The 22,881-nt window shown below is 46.3% G+C and overlaps 1 protein-coding gene across 1 annotated transcript in view; it reads left to right on the plus strand.

Annotated features, from left to right (window-relative positions):
- strn (striatin, calmodulin binding protein) overlaps positions 1–22,881 on the plus strand; it is a 40,070-nt gene continuing 17,189 nt past the window's right edge. Inside the window, exon 1 of the mRNA XM_031734780.2 lies at positions 1–359. Coding sequence (XP_031590640.1) covers positions 141–359 — 219 coding nt within the window. The 5' untranslated portion in view covers positions 1–140. The remainder of the gene's footprint in view (positions 360–22,881) is intronic.

The following is a 22,881-nucleotide window of genomic DNA, read 5'->3' on the forward strand; positions in this document are numbered from 1 at the left end:
GCTCGACGTTTCGCCGCTTTGACAGCTGGCTCCGGTAGGAGTTGTTCGGTTGATGGACCGCATTTCCCTGCGGAGGATATTTCACTGAAGCGGGAGTCAGCACCGGACTGAAGCTGCCCCGCATCGCTCACGGTCCGGCCATGGATGAGCAGGCGGGCCCCGGTGTCTTCTTCAACACCAGCGGCAGCTCGGGCTTACCCGGCGCGGGGAACGTTAAAGCTCCGCAGCCTGGGGACGGCGGCGCAGAGGCGGCCCGGGCTCAGTACAGCATCCCGGGGATTTTACACTTTCTCCAGCATGAGTGGGCCCGCTTCGAGGTGGAGAGGGCCCAGTGGGAGGTGGAGCGGGCCGAGCTGCAGGTAAGCAACCTCTCGGTCGCAGGGGGTTCCATTGTTTAGATTGCTAGCTGAACGGAGAGAGCTGTACCGAAGCCTATTGGAGAATGTGGAAATTGATTTTAAAATCGATTATCGGTTAAAGCATCGTCCGAGTAAAGTAAGAGTTGTAGTTTAACTTTGATCTAAAGTGTTTATTGTTTAATTCGGCATAGGTTTAAGCCAGTAAAATCCATGTTTTTGGGTAATGTTTTTAACTTTTTGGAGGCTAGGTGCAGTTTGCGTCTGCCTTGTGGCGCACGGGGCTCACTACGCAGAATGACGCACATTCATTAAGTAATGTGATGTTATGTGTTTGTAAGCGCTTCTTCTCTAATCGTGTTAACGCCGAATTCACGCTCAGATCCGAATGTTTCCAGACGCGGTGCTCGGTATTGGTTTTACTGATCGTTTCCCAATGTCAAGCGGGACGTGCGAGAATTGCGTAATATTTAAATGGCAGTTTCGCCTTATGCTGTGTTCGCTGCGCTTTCTGCTAAGCAGGCTAGCGGCGGGTGACATTTCAGTCATTCCAGCCGGCTCTGTGTGGGTGCGAGCAGCTACCTGTCATGCTAGCTTACGTGTTTACTAAAAGCCCGCAGCCAGGTCACCTGAGACGTGTCAGGTTTACCTGAGCGGGGCAAACGCACACGTAGATCCATTATCGGACAGGCTGCAGTAATAATCAGTCGTGCTTGCTTTTGTTTGTGGGTTATTTGTTTGTTTGTTTGTTGTTGATGTTGTGGTTGGGTTTTTGTTTGTTTGTTTGTTTTTTACCGGAATCAGTTAGTTTTCCCAAACCGCCCCCGGGGGGCTTTGTCCCACAAAGACCAGTATGTGTGTCCAGTTAAACGTGTCCGATAATGGATGCACACCGACTGCCTGACCGATAATGGGCGCGTGCACGCTGCGTGATCCAGTCCAGTCACGAAACGTTTGTGTGCAGATTTAAAAGCTGTAACCTTAAACCGAGGCCCTGCCGGTGTTTTCCTTTCAGTTTGGAGCAGAGCCTCCGTGGGACAGCATGCGGGGCTAGACCTCATTATCCCGCTTTAAAAGAGGGGGTCTGCGTACACGCAGTCAGAGGTCACGTTCAAATATGAATTCAACATCCTGCAGTGCCAAAGTGAGTCAAAGCATTTCAAAAGGCACCAAAAATATTTTAACATTATAATGTTTAGTAGTGTCTGTGCTGCAGGAGTTTTTGGTGCTCCCAGAGTTGAAGAGCAGAGAGTCAGGCAAAGTGCTGCCTTATGTGAAATCCAACATCAGCACTTCACTTTCAGCTGATGTAATGTCCAAAACAGAACATCATTGCGCTGCTTTCTGATGAGAGATTTAGTTTATTTTGAAAATTTTAAACGGAAATAAAAAAAACATCCCTTTCAATTAAAGTTTCAGCCACTTAGCGACAGACGGCAGATTATTGGTGTTCGCTGCCTCTTCAGAGTTTCTTATTCTGTGGAAAATAAAATGGCTCGAATCAGTCCGCAGATATACCTCAGATTATTCCGGATCACTGACACTAAACATGTTTTTAATAACAGAGAAATGTAGCCTGTGATGCTCAGCTCTGCTTTTTCTGAAAGTCATCCTACAAAACCAGTTGGGTTAGCTTCATTAGCACAGTCCTCCTTTTCACTCAGTCAACGGTGAAGTTTTGAATCCAGACTCGGAGATGTCCGACTCCCCAAGACTTCCACTCCCTGTAGGACCAACGAGGTCAGAGCTGTGTCTGCACGTCTGCAGACGTGGAGGTGAAAAGAGGCCTGCTGTTGTGCTTCCTGTTTTCACTGCTCACAGATCAGATCCAACAATCGTAACGGAGTGACAGTCGGCTGCCTCCCAGTGAGTGCCTCGTGTGTCTTGGGTCACAGTCCCGCCTGTCCTCGCTGAGCACCGTCATGGCCACGGTGCTGAATGATATCAGAGCCCACCTTCATGCAAAGTATAAATTTAAAAGAAATTAAATTTATAACGATCCAGCTTGTAGCGCCTCCTGTAGCAGGAATAACCTGCAGTGATGTCTTGATGCATTCTCAATCATCCAGGAAAGTAAATCTCCAAAGGTTGATTCTGTTCATCTGTTTATAAGGTTGGAGAAACCTGCAGTCAGCCGAGACTGAAGAAGTCACTTGGATGAGTGACGAAACGTTTCTCCCAATGAAAACGTCCAGATGAACAGAATCAACCTTTGGAGAGAACCTGCAGTGATGTTTCCAGTGTGACCTCATCCGTCTGTCACATCCCTGTGGAGGACGGACAGACGGCCTCACGTTGACTCTACGTTACTTTGGTGTAGAGGAGCCCGTGGTCCTCTCAGACCATCGGCCCTGCTCCTTCGTGCTGATGTACAAACATCTGCACCTCTGTCTCGTCTGAAGTCTGTGCTTTGTTCATGTTTTCCTTTAAACAACCCCTACTTGTTCTGCCTTTTCTACTTCTGCTGTCATGACCTTTGACCTTTAACCTCCTCACTGCAGCGTCTAAGATCGAGCTCTCGGGCCTTTTGCCGGCTCTGATGTTGCTTGGAAGATTATCATTGTGTTAACACACACCTGAACACTACAGATGTGCAGACTCTATAAACAGCTGTTTGTGTGGAGGAGATCCAGATATTTGATGCTGTCTGCAGAAATATCAGGTGGCTGTGCCTTCAAGAGAAAAGCTTTGAGTCTTAAATTCAGTCCCCTCTGTTTCAAACATGAATTAGCGGTTTAAGTGTTGCTAACTGATCACTGATGACTTCCAGTGCACGACCTTTGGCCTTTCTCTGCTGATGATGAGCGCAGTGACTGTAAGCGCCGAGCTGCTACTCGGCCTCTGTGGAAACCTGTTTACATGACTGAATGCTCTCCTTCGTATTTATGGTTGTAATTTATTTTTACTGTAATGGACGCACAACTGTAGAAGAAGAACGCATCTCTAACCGATGCAGAGCGTTTGGTGCTGTTTTAGATATTTTAGAAAAATATTCTGAAAAAAGTTCTGTGTGTAAATTTTAATGATATTAAATATTAAGTCAACATGAGGTTTGGCATTACCTCAGACAGGTGAGGCTAACATGTCCCAGGTATGCAGTCACTCATGAGCTGCTTGGTTTGGACTTTTGTTGATGAAGAGTTTGCAGCAAATATCGAATCCCAGCGCCCATAAAAATAGACGAAGGGCTGTTTGCTTCTTTTATTCTGTTGGAGTAAAGTTTTCATTTGCTCTTTCTGGGGTGAATTCCTCGGTGCAGGAGCAACTCGGATGTTTCTGCTGAAATAACAAACGCTAAAATGATGCGATCTTATTTAATGGGTGAATTCTCTTCGTTTGCACTTCCAGCAGATCTTTTGTTGCAGCGTTATAAAATCAGAGTATCGATCCCTGATGCTCGTGTGTGGTGCAGGTGAGCGTTTCCTCATGTGAAGGATGACGGGCAGTGAGTTAGACGATCTCACGGCGTGTGGGACGCTTCACGCTTGTGTCTTATATAAGCTCGAGTCATCGTCAGCTGAGCTTCGCTGACAGCCGACTCATAAAGGAATCCCTTCCTGTGCGGCGGCTCGGTGGTGCACCATTTACCTTCATCCCCCCTCCCCACCCAATCAGATGGCAGGCGTCTCTTTGTGTCTCTCAGCTGTCTGAGGGGCTTTGATGATGAAGAAGACTGTCACACCGCCGCTCTCCACCCCCGTCTGATTTTTAATTTTCCTTCCCATCGACCAGGAGGGGGGTGTGACGATTGGACCAGGATGGCGCCGGCTGACCGACGAGGCCAGAAACCGATTTGAGCCGTAAATCTATCTGTTCTGCTGCAGACGGGCTGCATGTCATCACGGGCTGAGACGGAGTGTGAGTGTCACTTCCTCTGAGGTAATCCTCCGCAGAGGAGAGGAAGAGGAGGAAGAGGAAGCTGGCACACAAGAACAGGAGAGATTAGTCACAGCTTATTGTCCACAAACAAAGAGACAGGGCTGGAAGCTCTGAGCGACCAAGTTTGATTCCCCGTTTCTCGTGTGCGAGTTCACCACACCAGTAAAGACCAGTTAGGCAGGAGCGGTCATCAGAGACGGCGTCTCAAAACAACCCTCCAGAGGTCTGTTTCTGGACAGCTAACAGCGCCCTGTCAGTCCGAGAGGCCACGCCCCCTCTAACAGCCACCTGTCAGTCCGAGAGGCCACGCCCCCTCTAACAGCCACCTGTCAGTCCGAGAGGCCACGCCCCCTCTAACAGCCACCCGTCAGTCCGAGAGGCCACGCCCCCTCTAACAGCCACCTGTCAGTCCCAGAGGCCACGCCCCCTCTAACAGCCACCTGTCAGTCCCAGAGGCCACGCCCCCTCTAACAGCCACCTGTCAGTCCCAGAGGCCACGCCCCCTCCCGTCAGTCCGAGAGGCCACGCCTCCTCTAACAGCCACCTGTCAGTCAGAGATGACATTTGATTAATTTTTGTAAAGTCTTTAAAAAGTTTCGGTTAAGCAGTTTGCAGATCGACGAGCTCGTCTCAGATGTTTTCGTGTGCAGCTAAAACCTGGAGTGAACATTTTCGTGTCGTCTTTCTTCACCGTTGGTCCTACATCTCATTGGCAGCAGCATTTAGAAGCTGATTATCAGTGAGTGTGACTGCAGGAACCTGAAGGATGAGGCCAGAGTGAAAGCACACCTGGTTCGGGGTGAACTGTCCCTTTAAGGCCAAAAAGCTGAACTAAAGGATGGATGATACACATCTGCTCGTCCTCATATGAATAACAGATTTCTCTTCGTTCCTCTGAATGAAGCTCAGCTTCGTCCCACTGAGAGGAAACAGGAAGTTGATTTGGGTTTTTTTAAACTCCAGGTCATCTCTGTCAGAAATATTCAAACCAGTATTGTGATGTTACTGTCAGCCAGTTTTATTCTTCCCTCTGTGCTGTTTTATAAAAATCTCTTAGTCCTGGATCAGGGCAGACCATAGGAATTCTGGGTAATTGTGCAGCTGATGGCCTGTGTGGACGTTACTGTTGCTCGATTACACCTTCAGATAAATAAAGTTTTTTTTATTCCTGGATGCCCACGTCAGAGCTCTGACACGGAGAAGAAGTCATGCGTGAGCAGGAGGAAGTTTGCCGCTCGGCTTCCTTCCTGTCCGGCCTCCTCTATTTAAAGTCTGGCCGGCCGGCCGGCACACGAGCGGAGGACTCGGAGTGTGAGACAGTCACACTGTGGCTGATCCTTTATTATCTCACAGACAGAATAATCAGTGTGGTGTCCACCTCACAGTGTTAAACGTAGTATTTTAGGAGCTTGAACAGCTGGATGTTTAATTCGATCAGTATATTCACTGCTTATAGAAGCTGCGTCACAGTGATGGAGGAGAGCGAGGCAGCAGCTCTGGGATTTCCAGGCAACTCCAGCACAAAGGATGCTGGGACCCCGTGCACATGGGTGGCCTGCTGGAGGTGGCTTTGTAGGACTCTGGCTGTGCTCCTCCTGGTCCTCCTCTGTGCAAGGAAGACCTTGAGGAGCACCAGAGGAGCAGACATCCGCCCTGCTGCTGAGCAGAAGCCGTCCTCCTGTAACGGCAGGTCTCTGGTACCTTGTCCACACTCTGAGGCTCAGCAAGACCAGGATGTTTTCACAGTGAGGGTCGGACTGATATCTGATCCACATATTATATTAGTTTGTCCCTAATATTCACCACTGTTGTGTGTGTAAAATGCCTGTAGCGAGTGATCTGTGGGTATAGTTGCACATGAACGTCGGTCTGTCTGGTCTTTGGGCTCAGCCGACCCGCCTCCTGCTGCTTATTTGACTTTTGTGAAAGCGCTGCTGTTGGAGGATTTCCCCTCCAGGCTGCAGGTGTGTTTTCACATTGTCTTGTCCTGCCACAGGTTGCCGGCTCACCTCTGACCTCATGGCGAGTTTGGGAAAGATTTGCACGTTTTGCGTCACCAGAATGGACGCAGTCAGCCTGCTTTATCTGCTGCTGCCTCCAACGAAACCAACACGTGCTTCTTCAGTGTTGATGAACCTGCAGCCTGCTGTGCAGTGAAGTGCAGTAATGTAGACGTGTGAAGGTTCAAAAACACTGACTTATTCAGCCGGCCGTGGTCATATTAACACGTGGTAGAGCTGTAACTCTGATCTGAGGTGACGGCGGCATTATTCTGGTTGAGACTTTATTCTGCTTCAAAGTGAACAATCGGGGGGCAGAAAGAGAAGGCTTGTATTTTTAACAAATCATATGAAAACTGAAAATTAAAGTCCTATGACATCTGGGATAGGCTCCAGCACCCCCCGCGACCCTGAAAAAAAAAAAGGATAAGCAGAAGCGAATGGATGGATGGAAAATTAAAGCTAAAGCGCAGTTCTGAAATCAACCCGACTGAAAAATATTCATAATGCGTTGCTGCATGCACGAATCACAATGGACGACAGACGGACAAAACAAATGCAGACGTCTGCCCCAGCAGGAGGGAAAGAGCGTTTCCCTCCACACGGACCATCCTCAGCAGCAACGCAGCACCTGCCAACAAACTGCAGCGTGATGAATGCACGAGGACCAAGAACAACAGCGCAGTGCTTGGTAACTTCATCCATCCATCGTCGGGTTATGGTGGCAGGTTATTTCCCACTTGATGAAAACTAATCAAAGCTGCACCCACGTTGGGAAGGTTAGTCAGCCAGAGCAGCATCTCTTTGCTTTGTGTCTAAATAATGCAGCATGAGAAGAAGAGCAGCTAAGTGTGTTATGTAACGCTGAGCCGGACCGTCCTCTGCCTTCAGCACAGATGAGCTTCGACAGCAACACTTCCTCCGTCACTTTGTGCAAAAACAAAAACGCTCCCCGGCCTGGATTCCTGCAGCTCAGTGCGTTCGTGTGAAGCTGCCGTACGAGGAATGGCATGCACACCTTCTTGTTTTGCGGGCGTTGGCGAATGCCGCCTGAGCCACGCCTCAGCGCTGTAGCCAGGCTTTGTTTAACCGGGCCTTTAGCCAAAATCTCTCCTGACAGGAGCACCCTCAGCCTGACATGCTTACAGCACCAGACACACTGTTTGGGAAGTTAGAAGTAGGAATCATCTGATCGGATCACAGAGGGTCAGAGGTCGCCCCTCAGATAAACTGTTTATACAGTCAGTTATGGAGCCTTCTCATGATGCGTTTGGGTGTTGTTGGGATACTTCGACTTCGCTCCACTGAGACAGGAAATCAATTCGGTGTGATAACACATCAGCTGCAGTTGAGGAGTCAGTTTAGCTCAGGAAGCGAAGCAGCTGTCGTAGATCTGTGCAGGTCTCTGAATACTAAGAAAAAGGAGCTTCAGGACTTTGTTTCCTCCTCTGGCACAGGAGACACTGGAGCGTCCTTTATGAGAGATAAGGAGATTAATCTGTCCCACGTCTGTAATTCATAGCAGCAGACTGAGTGCTGCAGGTAAACCCTCAACGCTTTAATCATCATCTGGATTTCAAGAGCTGGTAGGTTCTCCAGGTGAGGGCGTAGCAGCCTCTCGTAATGATAACTTGGACTGTTTCTGTATCGTCTCCTACGCCGGTGTTGTCGTTGTAAAACTGTTTGCATAGCTGCATCAATTATCTACATTCTTTTAGTTCAGGTGTCGATGCTTTTATTGTGAAAGTCATCCACGTCTGCTCTTAAGCAACATCTGGATGAAAGCCTTAAGCGTGAGCACGTCTGCTCTGGTGACAGTTGAACTGGTGGAAATGGATTCTGCTGTGACGCTTTGAGTGGAATTCCCTCTTTGCAGCATGTTTGTGGTGTTTGCTTTAGTCCGGGCTCACGTTTGGGTTGAACAGTCGATTTTGTCGGTGCTGTTTTTAGTTTGGATTTAGGCAAATGCTGACCCGATACGACTGCAACCATTGGTCGCTGGTGTCTCGAGAGCCACACACGGGGTTAACCTGCAATCAGTCAAGTGCCAGGGTCATCCTGAGGCTTCAGTGACCTTTGACCTCTGTCAGGTCTGAGGTAGGGGAAGAGGACCATCAAGGAGCAGGAAGCTGAGACGTAGCAGGAAGCTGATAATGGCGCTAAAATACAAAAACACACACACACACAACACAGTGTGTTTCACTGCAGTTACCGTCTACGGTCGATACTTCAAATTAAAACTCCTCCTCTCACACTTCACGGCTTTTCCTAAAAACCGTGCATTCATCACAGAGTGGATTTTGGGCCTTGTGGGAGAAAAACAGAGTGAAAACTTTGTACCTCGAATCACTGAGGTTGTTATTTTGACAACAAAGAAAATGATGTTAAACAGCAATGGTGGTATGCCAGGTTGCCAAGCAACACGTATTATTTACATACGTTTTGACATGATGGTTGTGCAACATGAGGCAGAGCGAGCTCGCTGTGATTGTTCGATAAAAACATGAGGAGCCTCATTACTGCCGGGCTCAGCGGGTCAGGGATGGAGATCCGAGCGGGTGGATGGCCGTGCGGAGCAGCGAGGGAGCGCCGCTGAACCGAGAGGAGCAAATAAAACCGGAGCAGAGCAGCCTGAACGACGGGCTTCAGGCCTCAGGAGGAGCAGTGTGGACGGTGTGATCAACCTTCACTGTCGCTCTTCTCAATTATTCATTTCATTTCATGTCATTTCTTTATTTATTTCACACATGGTTCAACAGTGTTTCTTTTCCTACATACAAAACCTCCTTCCCATTAATATGACTCTGCACCCATGGGTGAAAAGGAGCAGGAAGAAGAATAAATTCTTGTTAGCACCTGCCCCCTATCTGCAATCCAAATACTCTTACAAGAGGGCGCCAATACCCCCCAAAAAACCCTCTAACATGTATCTTTATGTAACAATGCAAAACTAAACAACAAATCAAAATAATCAGCAATATACAGCATTAAATGGCAATGAAAATTTTTCTTCCACATTTAGCCCAAATTACTTTCATGTTCTTCATATTGATTTATCCTTTTAAGTATGTAACACATTTTAAAACGGTGCATGTTTGTACAACTCTTGAGATTATCTTCGAGAGAATTCCACATTCTTATACCTTTAACTGTCGGACACATTTGCCTTTGTGTGGTCTTAGCAAACTGATGCTTAAAGTCAAACTTCCTCCTACTGTCCCCACTTCCTGAACACAGGGTTTTTCTCTGTATTTATTATTGTGCTATCTACTGTACAATATAAAGCGCCTTGAGGCGACTTTTGTTGTGATTTGGCGCTATATAAATAAAATTGAATTGAATTGAATTGAATTGAATACAAACAAACTTTGTAACTTAAGAGGTAATGTGTTATTTTTTGCCTTGCACATGAATAATAATGTCTGTAATTTCACTAAGTCTTCAAATTTCAACAATTTAGATTTTATAAACAAATTATTTGTTTGTTGTTCTCTATATTTAACATTATGAACCATTCGTACCACTTTCTTCTGTAACAAGTATAGAGGATGTATATAAGTCGCATATGTATCCCCCACACCTCAGCACAATAACTGAGATAGGGGGAAATTAGTGAGAAATATAAAATACGCATCGCCTTATAATCTAGAATATCTCTGACATTACCCAGAATATAAATATTTTTAACCATCTTTTTTCTAACATGTTCAATATGAGATTTCCATTTTAATTCATCATCCAATACTACCCCCAAAAAACGGAGTTCAGTAACTCTCTCAATCAAAACTCCATCAATGGACAGAGTTACTTCATTGTCTTTTACCCGATTTCCAAAAGTTTTTGTCAAGTTCAAAGATAATTTGTTTACATCAAACCATTTTTTTAGTTTTTCCATTTCAGAAACCATTAATTCAGCCAATTCTTTCAATTTATCCCCAGCACAATAAAAATTTGTATCATCTGCAAACAAAACGAAATTTAACATTTTGGACACATCACAAATATCATTTACATATAAATTAAAAAGTTTTGGTCCCAAAACAGACCCTTGAGGAACCCCACATTCAATTTTCAGTCTTTCAGAGGAATTGCCTAAATAATGCACATACTGGGTCCTATTTTCTAGATAACTACTTAACCAGTTTAATGCAATTCCTCTCACCCCATAAGTATTAAGCTTAGAAATCAAAATAGAATGTTGCAGCGTATCAAAAGCTTTTTTTAAGTCTATAAATACTCCTATTGTATATTTATTATTATCTGTTGCACATGAAATATCGTCAATAGTAGTCATCAGTGCTAATGCCGTTGATCTATTTTTCTGAAATCCATATTGATTTTCACTTAGTAATTGATGTTTTTCAATAAAGCTATCAAGTCTTTCCACAAACAGTTTTCAAGTACTTTAGAAAACTGTGACAGAAGTGACACTGGCCTGTAATTATTAAAACTATGTTTATCTCCCTTTTTATACAGAGGTATCACTTTTGTCACTTTCATTCTGTCAGGAAATACGCCAGTATGGAAAGAAAGATTGAAAAGATAACAAAGAGGAGTAATTATACAGTCCAATGTCTTTTTAACTATAAGCATATCTAAACCATCACAATCAGTAGATGTCTTATTTTTAGTCTTTTTTAAAATTGCTGCAATTTGTCTGGGCTCCTTTGATCAGCTCCATCACCTAGTGGGGGTGGGGGGCCATAGTTTGGTCCCACCTTCACTGTTGTGATGGGTGTGGGGGTAGGGACAGGCTTAGGGCGTCGGGGGGTTCCCCAGGAGCATCTTCCTTGGGGGGCTCAACCCGGGGTAGCGGTCATGGCCAATTAGGGGCTCTGTTGGCTCTTAGGTGACGGTTTCCTCGTGGCTGCGTGCAGCGGGGCTAGGGGAGGGTCTGTGCTGATGGACGTGGGTTACTGACCTGGTAGCCTGGCTGCCCCTGGGTGGGTCCGGGATGGGCGTGAGGTTCTGGGGGCGCTCCGTCTCTGGGCTGGGGCCCTGGCCGGGCCTCAGGGGCTTGGGTCCTGGTTGGTGTGTTGCCGAGGTTGTGGGCGGGTGGGTGTATGGGGGCCCGGCCCTGGCGCAGGGTGCCGCCCGGTGCATCGAGCCACCTGGGGGCTCTTCAACTGGTGGGGAGGTTGTCACATCTTGCAGGAGCTTTCCTCTCTTCAGGACTCTCTCTGCAGGAGGGGAGATACAGGAGAGGTGGAGGAAGATCTCAGCCTGGGCGTCTATTGTCTTGTGTAGTCTGGAAGATGAGTGGATGATGGGGTGGGTGCAGTTTTCTCTGTGGTGGGGTCAGGTGAATTGTCCCGGGCTCTGTGGGGCCGGGGGCGCTGCTGCACTGGGCCCCGGTCCGGATGGGCCTGGGGCCCCTTTCCTGGCGGGTTGCAGAGTATGGGGGTGCCTACTGGGGTCAGCGGGGAGCTGGCCCCAGGGAGGGGTCACTGCCCCTCCTTCCTTCCCTCCCCATCTCCAGCGGCCTCCCTCTTCCCGCTCCACCACAATCACCCACACATGCAGGGCCTTGGGGTAGGGGTGTGTCACCAGGGTGCAGGGGAGACATCCCCCCCCTCTGTCCCCTTCTGGCTGCCTCTGCCTCAATTTTATCCCACACCTTAGACATTCACATTACTCACACTCTCATTACACATACATATAGGATCTTGGGGGTGGGCACGCTACACGGATTCCAAATTACCATCAGGGTGTACCCCTCACCCCTGGCGTCGTTGCCCACCTCTCAATTTTAAATACATGTAGACATTGAGGGCTAGCAGGAGGGGCTATATGCTTACCTGCTGCTCTGGCAGGTAGCTCCATGCCCTCCTGGGTTTTAAATGCACCTTAGAACACACATACATCAACAGTACATATGAGCGGGTGGAGGGAGGTTTGGAGTCTTCCTACACCCCCGTTCTCTGCGACCTGCTGGGGCGGGGGCTAGGAGGAGGAGTTGGCCGCCCGACTGGGGTCTGGAATGTGGGGCCTCCCTGCTGCTGCGGAGTCGGGGCGGTCTGCTTCTCCCCACCGCAGGGAAAAGGGTAACACCACCTGGGTCTGGGCGCAGTTTCCCCCTCCAGGGGCAAGGGTACCTAGACTCGGGGCTTAGAGTATGCTTGGGGAGTGTGATTGTGTGTACAGTGTCTCTCTATGTCTGTCTCCACGTTGGGTGAGTGTTGAGCAATTGTATATGAGAGCATGAGGGTGGGAATAGATGTTTGTATCTGTGTGTGCCTGTATGTCTGTGTCTATATGTCAGGTTGGGTATCAGACGCCACCTCTCTGGGGACATCTCAGGCCCTCCAAGGTTTGGAGGCCCATCTCCCCCCACCACTTCCCCTGCCAGTGGCGGACGCCCTCAGACATCGGTGCGTTGGTGGTTCTCTGTCTCCGGGGGTGGGCGCCCAGGTACCCACCGGCTCACTCCTTGGCGGCTGCTTATTGGGGCCTGGAGCCTGGGGCTCGCTCGGGCCACTTTGGGGATGGGGTGCCCTCGGCCTCACGGCCCGGGGCTCGCCACTCAGGCACAGCTGGCTGCCGGCGGAGCTCACGGGCACGTCACTGCAACCCCCTGGCTTCTGCTCGCGGCTGCTGAGTGACCCCTCATCTGGGACTCTCCTCAGCTCTTTCTGGGATAGTGGCGCGGCTGCCCTCTGTTGGTCTTCCTTGGTCTCTTGTGTTCTGGGGGCCTCTGGATGTCTGGAGTTTTGATCTCCTCCATACCTGCTTCATGCCCTGGAGGTCGGGGCAGCCCCCCCCACACCCTCTAGCAGATCATTACATGAAGGAACCTTTTTAAAAACAAGCGTTCATGCTCACAGGTGTACACACAGGTGATCACACACACAAACTACACCCTTTTTGGCTCCTACCTCAAAGCACACTGTGCGCTGTCGATCTCACGTGCTGCACAATAATGTTTAATATTTAGTATTTACTGCCATATTCCCATAGATCATTGTGATCTTGTTTATTACTCTCGTTTTCTTCTGCTTGCTTTCTTCTTTCTTTCTCAACAGGTGATCCAGGTGATCGATATGTATTTTTGTCTGCTTATTCTGTTGGTTTTGGTTTTACCCTTTTTCCCGTCCCTCTTCTCAGGTTTTTTTTCTTTCCCTCTTTCTTTCTCCCCTTTCTTTCCACCAGTCAAGTCTGTCCCGTATTCAGCAAGTGAAAATAAAATAAACAATAAAAAGTTGAATCAAATGGACCATTACGGCAAGGCTGGGATGGTCCATTTGGTAAAGTAAATCCGTTGGGCATCTTTCTTCGCCTTTAGACAATAATTCTGATGGCAAAAGAACCAAAGCGGGACAGGTTAAAAAAAAAAAAAAAAAAAAAATCTGCTGCAATGACCCGGTTACTGCGTTCACCAGATATCAACACAATTTCGATCCGCTCCTCACATGTTAACCTCTTCGACATGTCAATGGCTGTGAACAAAGAGAAACTTGTAAATAACTCATGAAAGAATAAAGTTACGTTGAAACCAAAAAAAAAAAAATAAAATAAAATAAAATAAAATAAAATAAAATTGCTGCAATTTCTTTTTCAGTGATATCAGCTAAAAATATAGACTTAACTACTCTGCTTTCACCTTTCCACTCATCCTTTTGTTCTAACTTATCATGTTTTCTAATTAGATTCGCCAAATTAGAGCCAATATTTACAAAAAAGGAATTGAATTCATTTACCACTTCATTCATGTCCTTTATAATCTTATCTTCCTTGTAAAAATACTTAGGCAAATCTAAGGAAACATTCTTATTGCCTAATATCTCTCTGAAAATATTCCAAATACCCTTTATATTATTTTTCTTTTCTTGAAGTAGTTTGTTATAGTATTCTTTCTTGGCCTTCCTCAATATTAATACTAGCCTATTTTTATAGACTTTATATTTCATTTCAGCGGTCTTTGTTCTGAGTTTTATATAATCGCTGTATAGTTTGTTCTTCTTTTTGCTCGCGTTTACTAGCCCCTTAGTTATCCATGGTTTAAAATTAGTGTTCTTCTTCTTAAACTTAAGCGGTACCAGTGGACAATGTTTTCCATACAAGGCCAAATAAGTATTTAAAAACGCGTCATATGCGACATTAACATCATTTACATAAACCTCCTTCCAGTCATCTTCCATGAGGTCATGTCTAAATTTATTTATTGCATCCTCATTTCTTATACATCTGTCCAATTGCTCTTCCTCCTCCTCCTTACGATTTCTCATATTGTAATCTAAGGTGAAAAAAACAGGTAAATGATCACTTATATCATTTATGATGAGGCCACTTTTAATATTATTCCCTAAACTATTAATAAAAATATGATCACTTAATGTTGCTGATGTGTCCGTTATTCTACTCGGCTTTGAAATCAGAGGGTATAATCCATTTCCAAGTAGTAATTCTAAAAAGTCTGATGCCATGTGATTAGTCTCTTTTAGAAAATCAATATTATAACCCCCACACAAACCTTAGCCCTACTTAATAAATCTTCCACTACATCTATAAATTTTTCTGTCAGTGTTCCAGGTTTTCTATATATACACGTAACAATTATATTACTTCTTCTTTCCATTTCTAGTTCTACTGTAACAGTCTCCAATAAGTCGTCAATAACCACAGACATATCTTTAAGTTGTTTACATTTCAGTTCACACCCCTCCTGCCTTCTTATTAGATCTATTTATGTAATCTAACTCATACCCATCAATATAAAACTCACAGCCCCTTTTCTCATCTAGCCATGTTTCAGATAACGCAATTACTTTAAACTTGCCTCTCAAACTATGCAAAACATCATTAATCCGAGCAAAATTTTTATAGAGGCTTCTACAATTAAAATGAATTAAAGAAAATATATTACTTATATCAACGTTATCTCTAAATTGCTCCTCCGTATAATATTCACATGTCTCATTAATTGTGTTAAGCATATTCCCTTCTAGATCAATATTGGCTAAATCATCGCTCATTATAAATGAGTATTCTTTAAATGACTATTATTCTCGCAAAAAAACCATAAACCAAAACAACATTAGCAGTCGTGCGTTTGTCTACCAACATATAGAGAAAATCTGGTGATCTTATCGCAGTCCCATGTCCAAATTACAACCTGACTCTGGTCCTCTTCCATACAGTCGACTCCAGTAGTATTGTCACTTATATATATCCAATTCCTCGAGATCCTTAATCGTGATGACCTTAGCCTCTTCTGGTGTCCCATTAAGCTTTATCATCACGTTACAGTTTCTCGTCCAAGTTGCTTGGATTTTTTTTTCCTTACGTAATATGCGAGCTTGTCTGGCGATGTCTGCATTCTTTTTTGTAAGATGTTCATTCAAGTATACTCCGCTTCCTCTCAGCTGTCTGGACTGCCTCAGTAAGTCACTTTTGTGTTTTCGATTTACAAATCTCACTACTGTCGCTGGAGGTGATTCAAATGTGTTTCTCATCTAACAGTGAAGTCGGTGTTAGAGACGGAGCTGAAGGAGGGGAACTCAAACTAGCATTAACTCACATTTTATTTTGGAAATCTTTGAAAAACAGATGAAATTGTGAGAGTGGGATCATGCGGATCATGCGGATCATGCAGGTGTGTTAGCCGATTCCCAGATTCCACAAAGGAAAGTTTGTCTTTCCTAATGAAGGACGAGAGAAACTAGAACAGACAAAACGAGGAGCTGCTCGGCGTTCTCGCTCCAGATGTTCAGACACTTTCCTCCCTCTTTGTTGTGCTCAGTCTTCCTCCTCCTCCTCCTCTTCCTCCTCTTCGAGGGTTTATGTTGTTCTAATTAAAGTCTGGTCGGCTCCGGAGCGGCGCGTCTGTGGTTGAAGCTCCCTGAGGGGAAGCGGCGAGTGGGCTTCGTCACACCGTTATTCCTGCCCCCGCTTTGCTTTCTGCCTCTTGCTTGATCTCGTCTCCTCTGGCATCATATCAGAGATCTTCTTCATCCGTCTCATTTATTCCCCCCACTCTTCTCCTCCCAGCTTCCATCCAGCTCCTCGCCTGCTTTGTAAAATCACTCGTGGAGTTTGGTGTTATGGCGATGATGCCAGCGGCGTGGGCTGCTCCAGTTTGCCGCAAATCTTTGTGCAAAACAGAAATGAGACGACAGGAAGATCGTTACAGGAATTGGAGGAGGGTTTGTTTTCCCCCACCTCCCCGCGTCCTCCCGGGCCCGGTGTCTCCTGCAAACATCTGAACATTTCCAGTCTGTGTTTCACAGACTGTTACCTCAGCACAGTACAGACTGGGTAAAGACATAATAAAGTCACTTTAATGGGACCAAGCTGGTTAAGAGTCAACATAAATCAGTTGGCGGTCCAGCGTGTGGAGGTTAAGCTTTATTATGGCGCCATAATTAATGTGGTGAATAGCTATTTGGAGATGGCATCAGAGAGGTGAGGCTGAGATGGTCTGGACGAGGAGGGAGGGTGGACATACTGGACGATGAAGATGGAGCGAAAAGACCTCAGAGGAGGTTCATGAATGCAGTGAAGGAGATGATGATGGGGAAGGGTGAGATGGAGGCAGATGAATCGCTGTGGCGCCCCCTAAAGAGACCAGCTGGGGGGTGCAGCAGCGCTTTGGCTTCTTCTGTGAATGAAGTGTCAGGATAGAAAAACTGAGGTGTGTGTGACAAGAAACAGCACTGAAGTGCCAGAAATATGTGAGAGGAGGCAGGTGAGGCCCGGCGTGCTCAGGTAGACCAGGTGAGAGAGCATCAGAGACTCCGCCCTGAGGATGAAGTGATGAGTAACGCAGTGAGGGTTTATGGACGCGCACGTCTGTAAAGGAAAGAGGTGCAGCTGATTTTAGTGTGAGGTGGAACGAGAGCTTCTGGGCCAGAATGGACACCAGGCAGCTTTTCTATTGGCTGCTTACAGTACCATCACCATCATCACCATCATCATCCACATTTTTCTTTCCCAAGATGTGCTCTGACCCAGGAATCCCCCCCCCCCACTCAGCAGCTTTCCTCTCCTCCACCCTCCCTCCTCGTCTCCTGGAGGAATAAACCCCTCATTGCTCTAGATTTAAGCGGAGGGAAATCCCCCGTCCCCCGTCCCAGAATGCTGTGTGGGCTTAATGCCCCTGCAGCGAGGGAGGAGGGCTGAGAGTCATTCAGTCAGCGTGTTATGCAGTTTGAGCTGCTGATGGAGGTTAAATGTGGCCACAGAGTCTTGATAGCTGCGTGACCGTTCTGTCACACGGAGGCTGAAAACTCGATCCTTGCACATTCTCTCTGCAGCAGATCCAAAACAAGTTTTCAGATGGATTTCATTCTCTCGCTCTGCTTTTGGTTCCAAGGACGTAACCGTGCTGAGAAACGAGTAAATGCAGCGACCGTCATCGCCGTCAGCTGTTTTTCCAGTGTTCGCCGCCTGATACACAAACTGTTTGTCTCTGTACATCATTTCAGCCTTCATAACACCTGTGTATAACTCACCTGTTTAAATTGTATTCAGTATTCAAGGTTGCATTATAAGGGGGCGTGGCCTCTTTGACTGACAGGTGGATGGTGGCACAGGCGACTGTAGCTGCAGGCTTCACCTAAGCTGGACCTCTGAACCGTGCTTGTGCTGTTGGAGCCTTTTGGAGCATTTTTAATGACATCATGTGACCAATAACATGGCTGCTGTGAGGTTACTGTAGTGACAGAGCGTCCGAGGAGGCGGAGCTACAGGTTTGGTGAGAGATATTCTGGGATTAGCAGGTCTCTGCTTTAAACATCAGATTTTATTCAGTCAGACTTGAAACCAGCGACTGAGACATAAACTGGTCAGGAAAGAGTTTACCCAGCTCACCGACTTATGTCCAATCAGAGTCTGTGTTACATCTAGAGGTGTCGCCCCCTGCTGCTCATATGCAGAAGTGTATTTGATAAAGATCGTGATTTGAAGCAGCGGAATCGTTTGTTTTCATACTGAATCTGCAGCTCGTCAGGATTCGGAGGTCTCGTTAGTGATCTGTGAGTTTGTTCTGTGCGATGAGCCGCTCAGCTGTGCGTCCTCCCACGCCGCCTGTCCAGCAGGATGGAGGTGTTGCTTGTTTCTCACTGAATCTCAGAGGTGAAGATGTCGACTGCTGCAGCTCGTCAGGAGAGAAATCTTCACTGCTGGATATTGACTTTCTCCACAAATTAGATCAGTTAGTCAGCCGTCATCCCACAACACTGTATTCCACCCGTACTGTGGAAACTAGAATCTCTGTTCATCGGCTCAACTTTAACTCCTTTGTACAGTCTTACCATAAACACATTAAGAGGAAAATAGTGTGTGCAAGTAGCTAACTACACATACGCTGAGCTGTTTATGTCCCAGGCATCTGAAAGAAAAACGATTTTTAGTATCAGTCCTAAAACATCAGTCAGGCTGTCTCCAAACATTCGTTCTGAGGCGAGAGGCTCACCGGTCCGTGTCACGTGCAGGTGTCTGTGCAGCGAACCAAACTCGTAAACTTTCACCGTCGACTCAAATACACGAATCCATGGTCTCCGTGGTGAAAATCCCTGAGGCGGTCAGTAATGTGGGAGGAGCTTGTTGATGCAGATGAAGGTGACTTCCTGGGAGGGACAGTAAATATGTTCCTGTGACCTGACTCCAGCCGTCGGACTCGCGCCCATCGCTTTTGCGGCTGCAGGTATTTGTGGCTTTCCAGCGTGATTAGGCGGATGCGAGTGACGTGCGAACGCATCATCACACCTGACATCGATAAACAAAGATCTTCGAGCTTCACCTCCGACATGACAGCAGCAAAGGGGCGCGGTCAGGAGGTCATTTGAGGACATTTTGGGATCAGCCCACAGATTTGGTCGGACTCATATTGTCGCCTGTCACTTCAACTAAAACAGCTCACACGTCGCTGCTTCCTCCTGTGCTTTTATTCTGAAGTTTGGGCTGAAGCGGTCTGATGTTTCCTGCAGCGCCGGCGTCAATGCACCGTTTTTAAATGCATGGCTGCTCTGCTTGGAAATGAGCAGCCATGCATCAGCTTTAGTTTTGGTTATTAAGCAGCTGTTTGTCTGTTTTCACTGGATTAATGTTTATATCAGGAAGTGCCGGCGTGCACATTGAAGGCTTCCACTGGGATCAGCTCACATCCTGTTCCCTTTTATATTTCATTAGCCGATAAGGAGTCGTTTTTATCAATGAAAGCGGCTCCTTTGAATTTCGCCTCCCTCTGCGATCCAATGTGGAGCGCCGATGCGCTTCTATAAATGAAACAAAGGCTGATGGGAGTTCTGAACAAGTGGGTTACCCAGTTTGTAGAGTGAACGGTCCTCTGAGTGGCTGCACTTCCTGCCAGATGGCTTCGTGTCAGGAGACTAGATATCCACCTGGATTTAATCCAGAAGGAATTTTATTTAAAATTTTAGCTGCTGAAACAGAAATGAAGGTTTGTACCTGTGACCTCCGTCAGTTAGGCAGCCTCTGGTTTATGGTTCATAGAATAATTATTATTAAATCATCAAATCCAATCAATGCCCCAAAATCGGCAGCGAATGCGTCGTTTTTCTTTCCTCAGAGCCACAGAGCTTCAGTTCATCCTGGAACTATGAATGTCAGTAAGCTGCTCGTGATGATTTTAAATGATGACAGCTCAGTACAGACCCACAGTAGGTCCTGAACCTGAAAGCCAGAGTGGAAATGTCTCTGCTGAGAGGAGATGAACACCGTCCTGGCTGAAATGTGGGAACGAGTATGGGCAGAAATCTGTGCCATCGGAAACTGAATTTGAATTAGTCTAATTTGAAATTGAATTTATGGTTTGAAAATGATCATCACTAAATTAAAATTGAATTTTATATATTGAAAATGAATTAATTTGCTTTGAAACTGCATTTTATCCTTTAAAAATTCAGCTCTCGAATAATTTCAGTTTCACTCTCACCATTCAGTTTCAGTTCTACAATTCAGTTTTTTGGGACTTACATCCGGTTCCGGTTCAAGAGTAAACGAGCGCAGATTAATAGAACTACGTTTTACTAGCGGACCGAAAGTGTTACTGACGGAATCTACAGCGCCTTGAGCTGAATTAAGACTTCAGAAGTCATTCGTCATGTCGAATGACCAGCGGATAAACTCTCAGGTTGGTAATAAATGTATTACATGTATAAGAACAAGCGTCATGTTAACAATTGATAGCCGTACAGTAACTTTTATGCTTATTGTAGCTGTTAGCTAAAAACGCTAATTTAGCCTAGTTTGCCCTGGATTCAGCTTTGACAAACAAATATGATCGACTGTTTCTAGTAGAATTCCAAAGTTGTCATCTTGTACCCTGTCAGAGCCCTGTATGCTTGCAGAGACCCCTACAGTAGGGAAACATGCAAAACAGCGTCCAAACCTTTGTATTTGAGCTTTATTTATGTCTTACACAGCATCCCAACTCTTTAGCTAACTTAATAACTTTAGCTAAAGTGAATAGTTACAATAGCAATACAGAGGAAACCCCGACAATCAGAGGACCCACTTTCAGCAAGCACTTGGTGCCAGTGGAAGGAAAACCCCCCTTCTAACAGGAAGAAACCTCCAGCAGATCCAGGCTCAGGGAGGGGCGGGGCCATCTGCTGTGACTGGTTTGGGGTGGTGGAGGGAGAATCTGCCGAGCGTCGCTGATGGTCGGTGTGATGAAGACCCCTGCTTCTTCTGCGTCTTCGTCACTAATTGGTTCGAGCGACTGCATGCAGACCTCATGTTTTATAAAGTGTGAAGAGCTTTGAGGGCAGGTTTTGGTGTGGATGTCAGACGGCGGATCTGCCTCTGAGATGTGTGGTGTGCAGAGAGCGGGGGGGTGCTTTCCATCGTGGTTAGCGTATCAGATGACTTTCAGGCTAACGGGAGTGAAAAGCAGCGTGACTGAAACAGAGCGTGAGGCCGTCAGACTCACCTCTGTAGTTTTTTGCAGTCAGCCCTCGAGCGACATTCAGTAAAATCTATAATTATGAGTGAAGACGCCCCCGATGCGCTGCAGATGCCTTCCTACACAAAAGGCCCTGAAACATCCCACCAAGTTCACCGCCATCCTCAGACGCCATGGCAACAGACGAGCGAGCGTCACAGAGCTCAGACGAGGCTCTCATCTCGACATCTGCATCGTCAAAGGCTGAACGAGCTCAGGCTGAATACCTGCTTCAGTCACACCTGAGCTCTGCTTTCAGGAGGACACATGAACCACGGTGGAGGCTGAAATGACTGTTACAGAAAACAATCTGTTACTTTATCAGATAATCAATAATAATTAATAATTACTGTGATTTAAGATTTTTTTGGGAGACGTTTTTTATCTCGTTATGTCACAGGTATAATTTGGTAACGGTTTCAGGTGTTGTAAACACTACAGGCCAATTTTATTTCAGTCATTGTCAACTGTCATCCTGCAGTTCCTCTGCTGGACAGTAGGGGCAGCAGTGAGTCAGTCCCATAGACTCCCATATTAAAACGTTACAGTAGAAGTAACCGTGTTTACAGCCTGATACACAGACTGTTTGGTCTCTGTGGAGAATTTTCCCCTTCATACCACCTGTATGGGGAGGATGTTGTTATAACTCACCTCTAAAGTTTGCATTTATTAGGGGCGTGGCCTCTGACAGGTGGATGGTGACACAGGCGGCTGTAGCTGCTAGCTTCGCCTCAGCCAACTGTTCCTCTGGACCGTGTGTGTTGTTGGAGCATTTTTAATTATCTGATCAACAATATTTCAAAGCACTGATTCGCTACGGTTCCTCCTGGGTGTCTCGTAGGTTGTCTCAGGGACTCGGATGTCTTGGCTGTTTTGGGAACGCCTTGGTGTCCCTCTGGATAATTTGGAGGGGAGGTTTCTGCTTGGACTGAGAACTGGAAGTGACAGAAGATGATCTGATGATGACGTCTGATCTTTTTTTTTTTCTTTTTTTTTTTTATGTTAGCTGTTCAGTTCATTTTTTTTAATCTTAGATGTCTGTTTGGCCTCAAACACAGCAGCTGCCCAATAGCTGCCACTGACCGGCTGATTATCAGAAGCCTGACAGATGACTGCAGCAGCAGGACCGTCGCTTGTTTTCAGAAGGAAAGTTTCCCGTCGTCGAGATGCAGATAGCCTCGAGTGAGGAGCGACCCAGTTCAACCTGTTTGACATGAGTGAAGTGTCCTACTTCCTGTGTGTGAGTGTGTGTGTGTGTGAGTGTGAGAGAACAGCTGTAAAATCAGCAGCATCGTCGGCTCAGACAGAAACACTGAAGCATGACTCAAGTTTGTCGCTGAAATGATTCATCAGTCGACAGAATCATTAAACAGTCGTGTTTGATATTTTTATCGTACCTGAAAGTGAAACAACTGTGTGGAACAAACTGCTGGAAGCCCAAATTTTGATGTTTGGGGTAAGAAAAACATTAAAAGGACGATGTTTAAAATGGAAAGGAAGTCAGAGTATGACCTCACTGACAGACTGGATTCATTTGAAGGCGACGTGTCAGAGGCTGAAGCTCATTCTCATTGGCTGTGATTTATTTATTTATTTTTAGCAGAAACTTTTCTTTATGTCATAACCTTTTAAAAAGTCAGGCATCAAATGAATTTTACAATTAGTGTTTAAATGATTTGAACCTCCTGCTTCGTGCTCAGTCATCCAGGTAAGGAAATCCCGGGGTTGGCTCGTGTGGACG

The sequence above is a fragment of the Oreochromis aureus genome, linkage group 6 (assembly GCF_013358895.1).
Source record: "Oreochromis aureus strain Israel breed Guangdong linkage group 6, ZZ_aureus, whole genome shotgun sequence".
In the NCBI taxonomy this organism is placed as follows: Eukaryota; Metazoa; Chordata; class Actinopteri; order Cichliformes; family Cichlidae; genus Oreochromis; species Oreochromis aureus.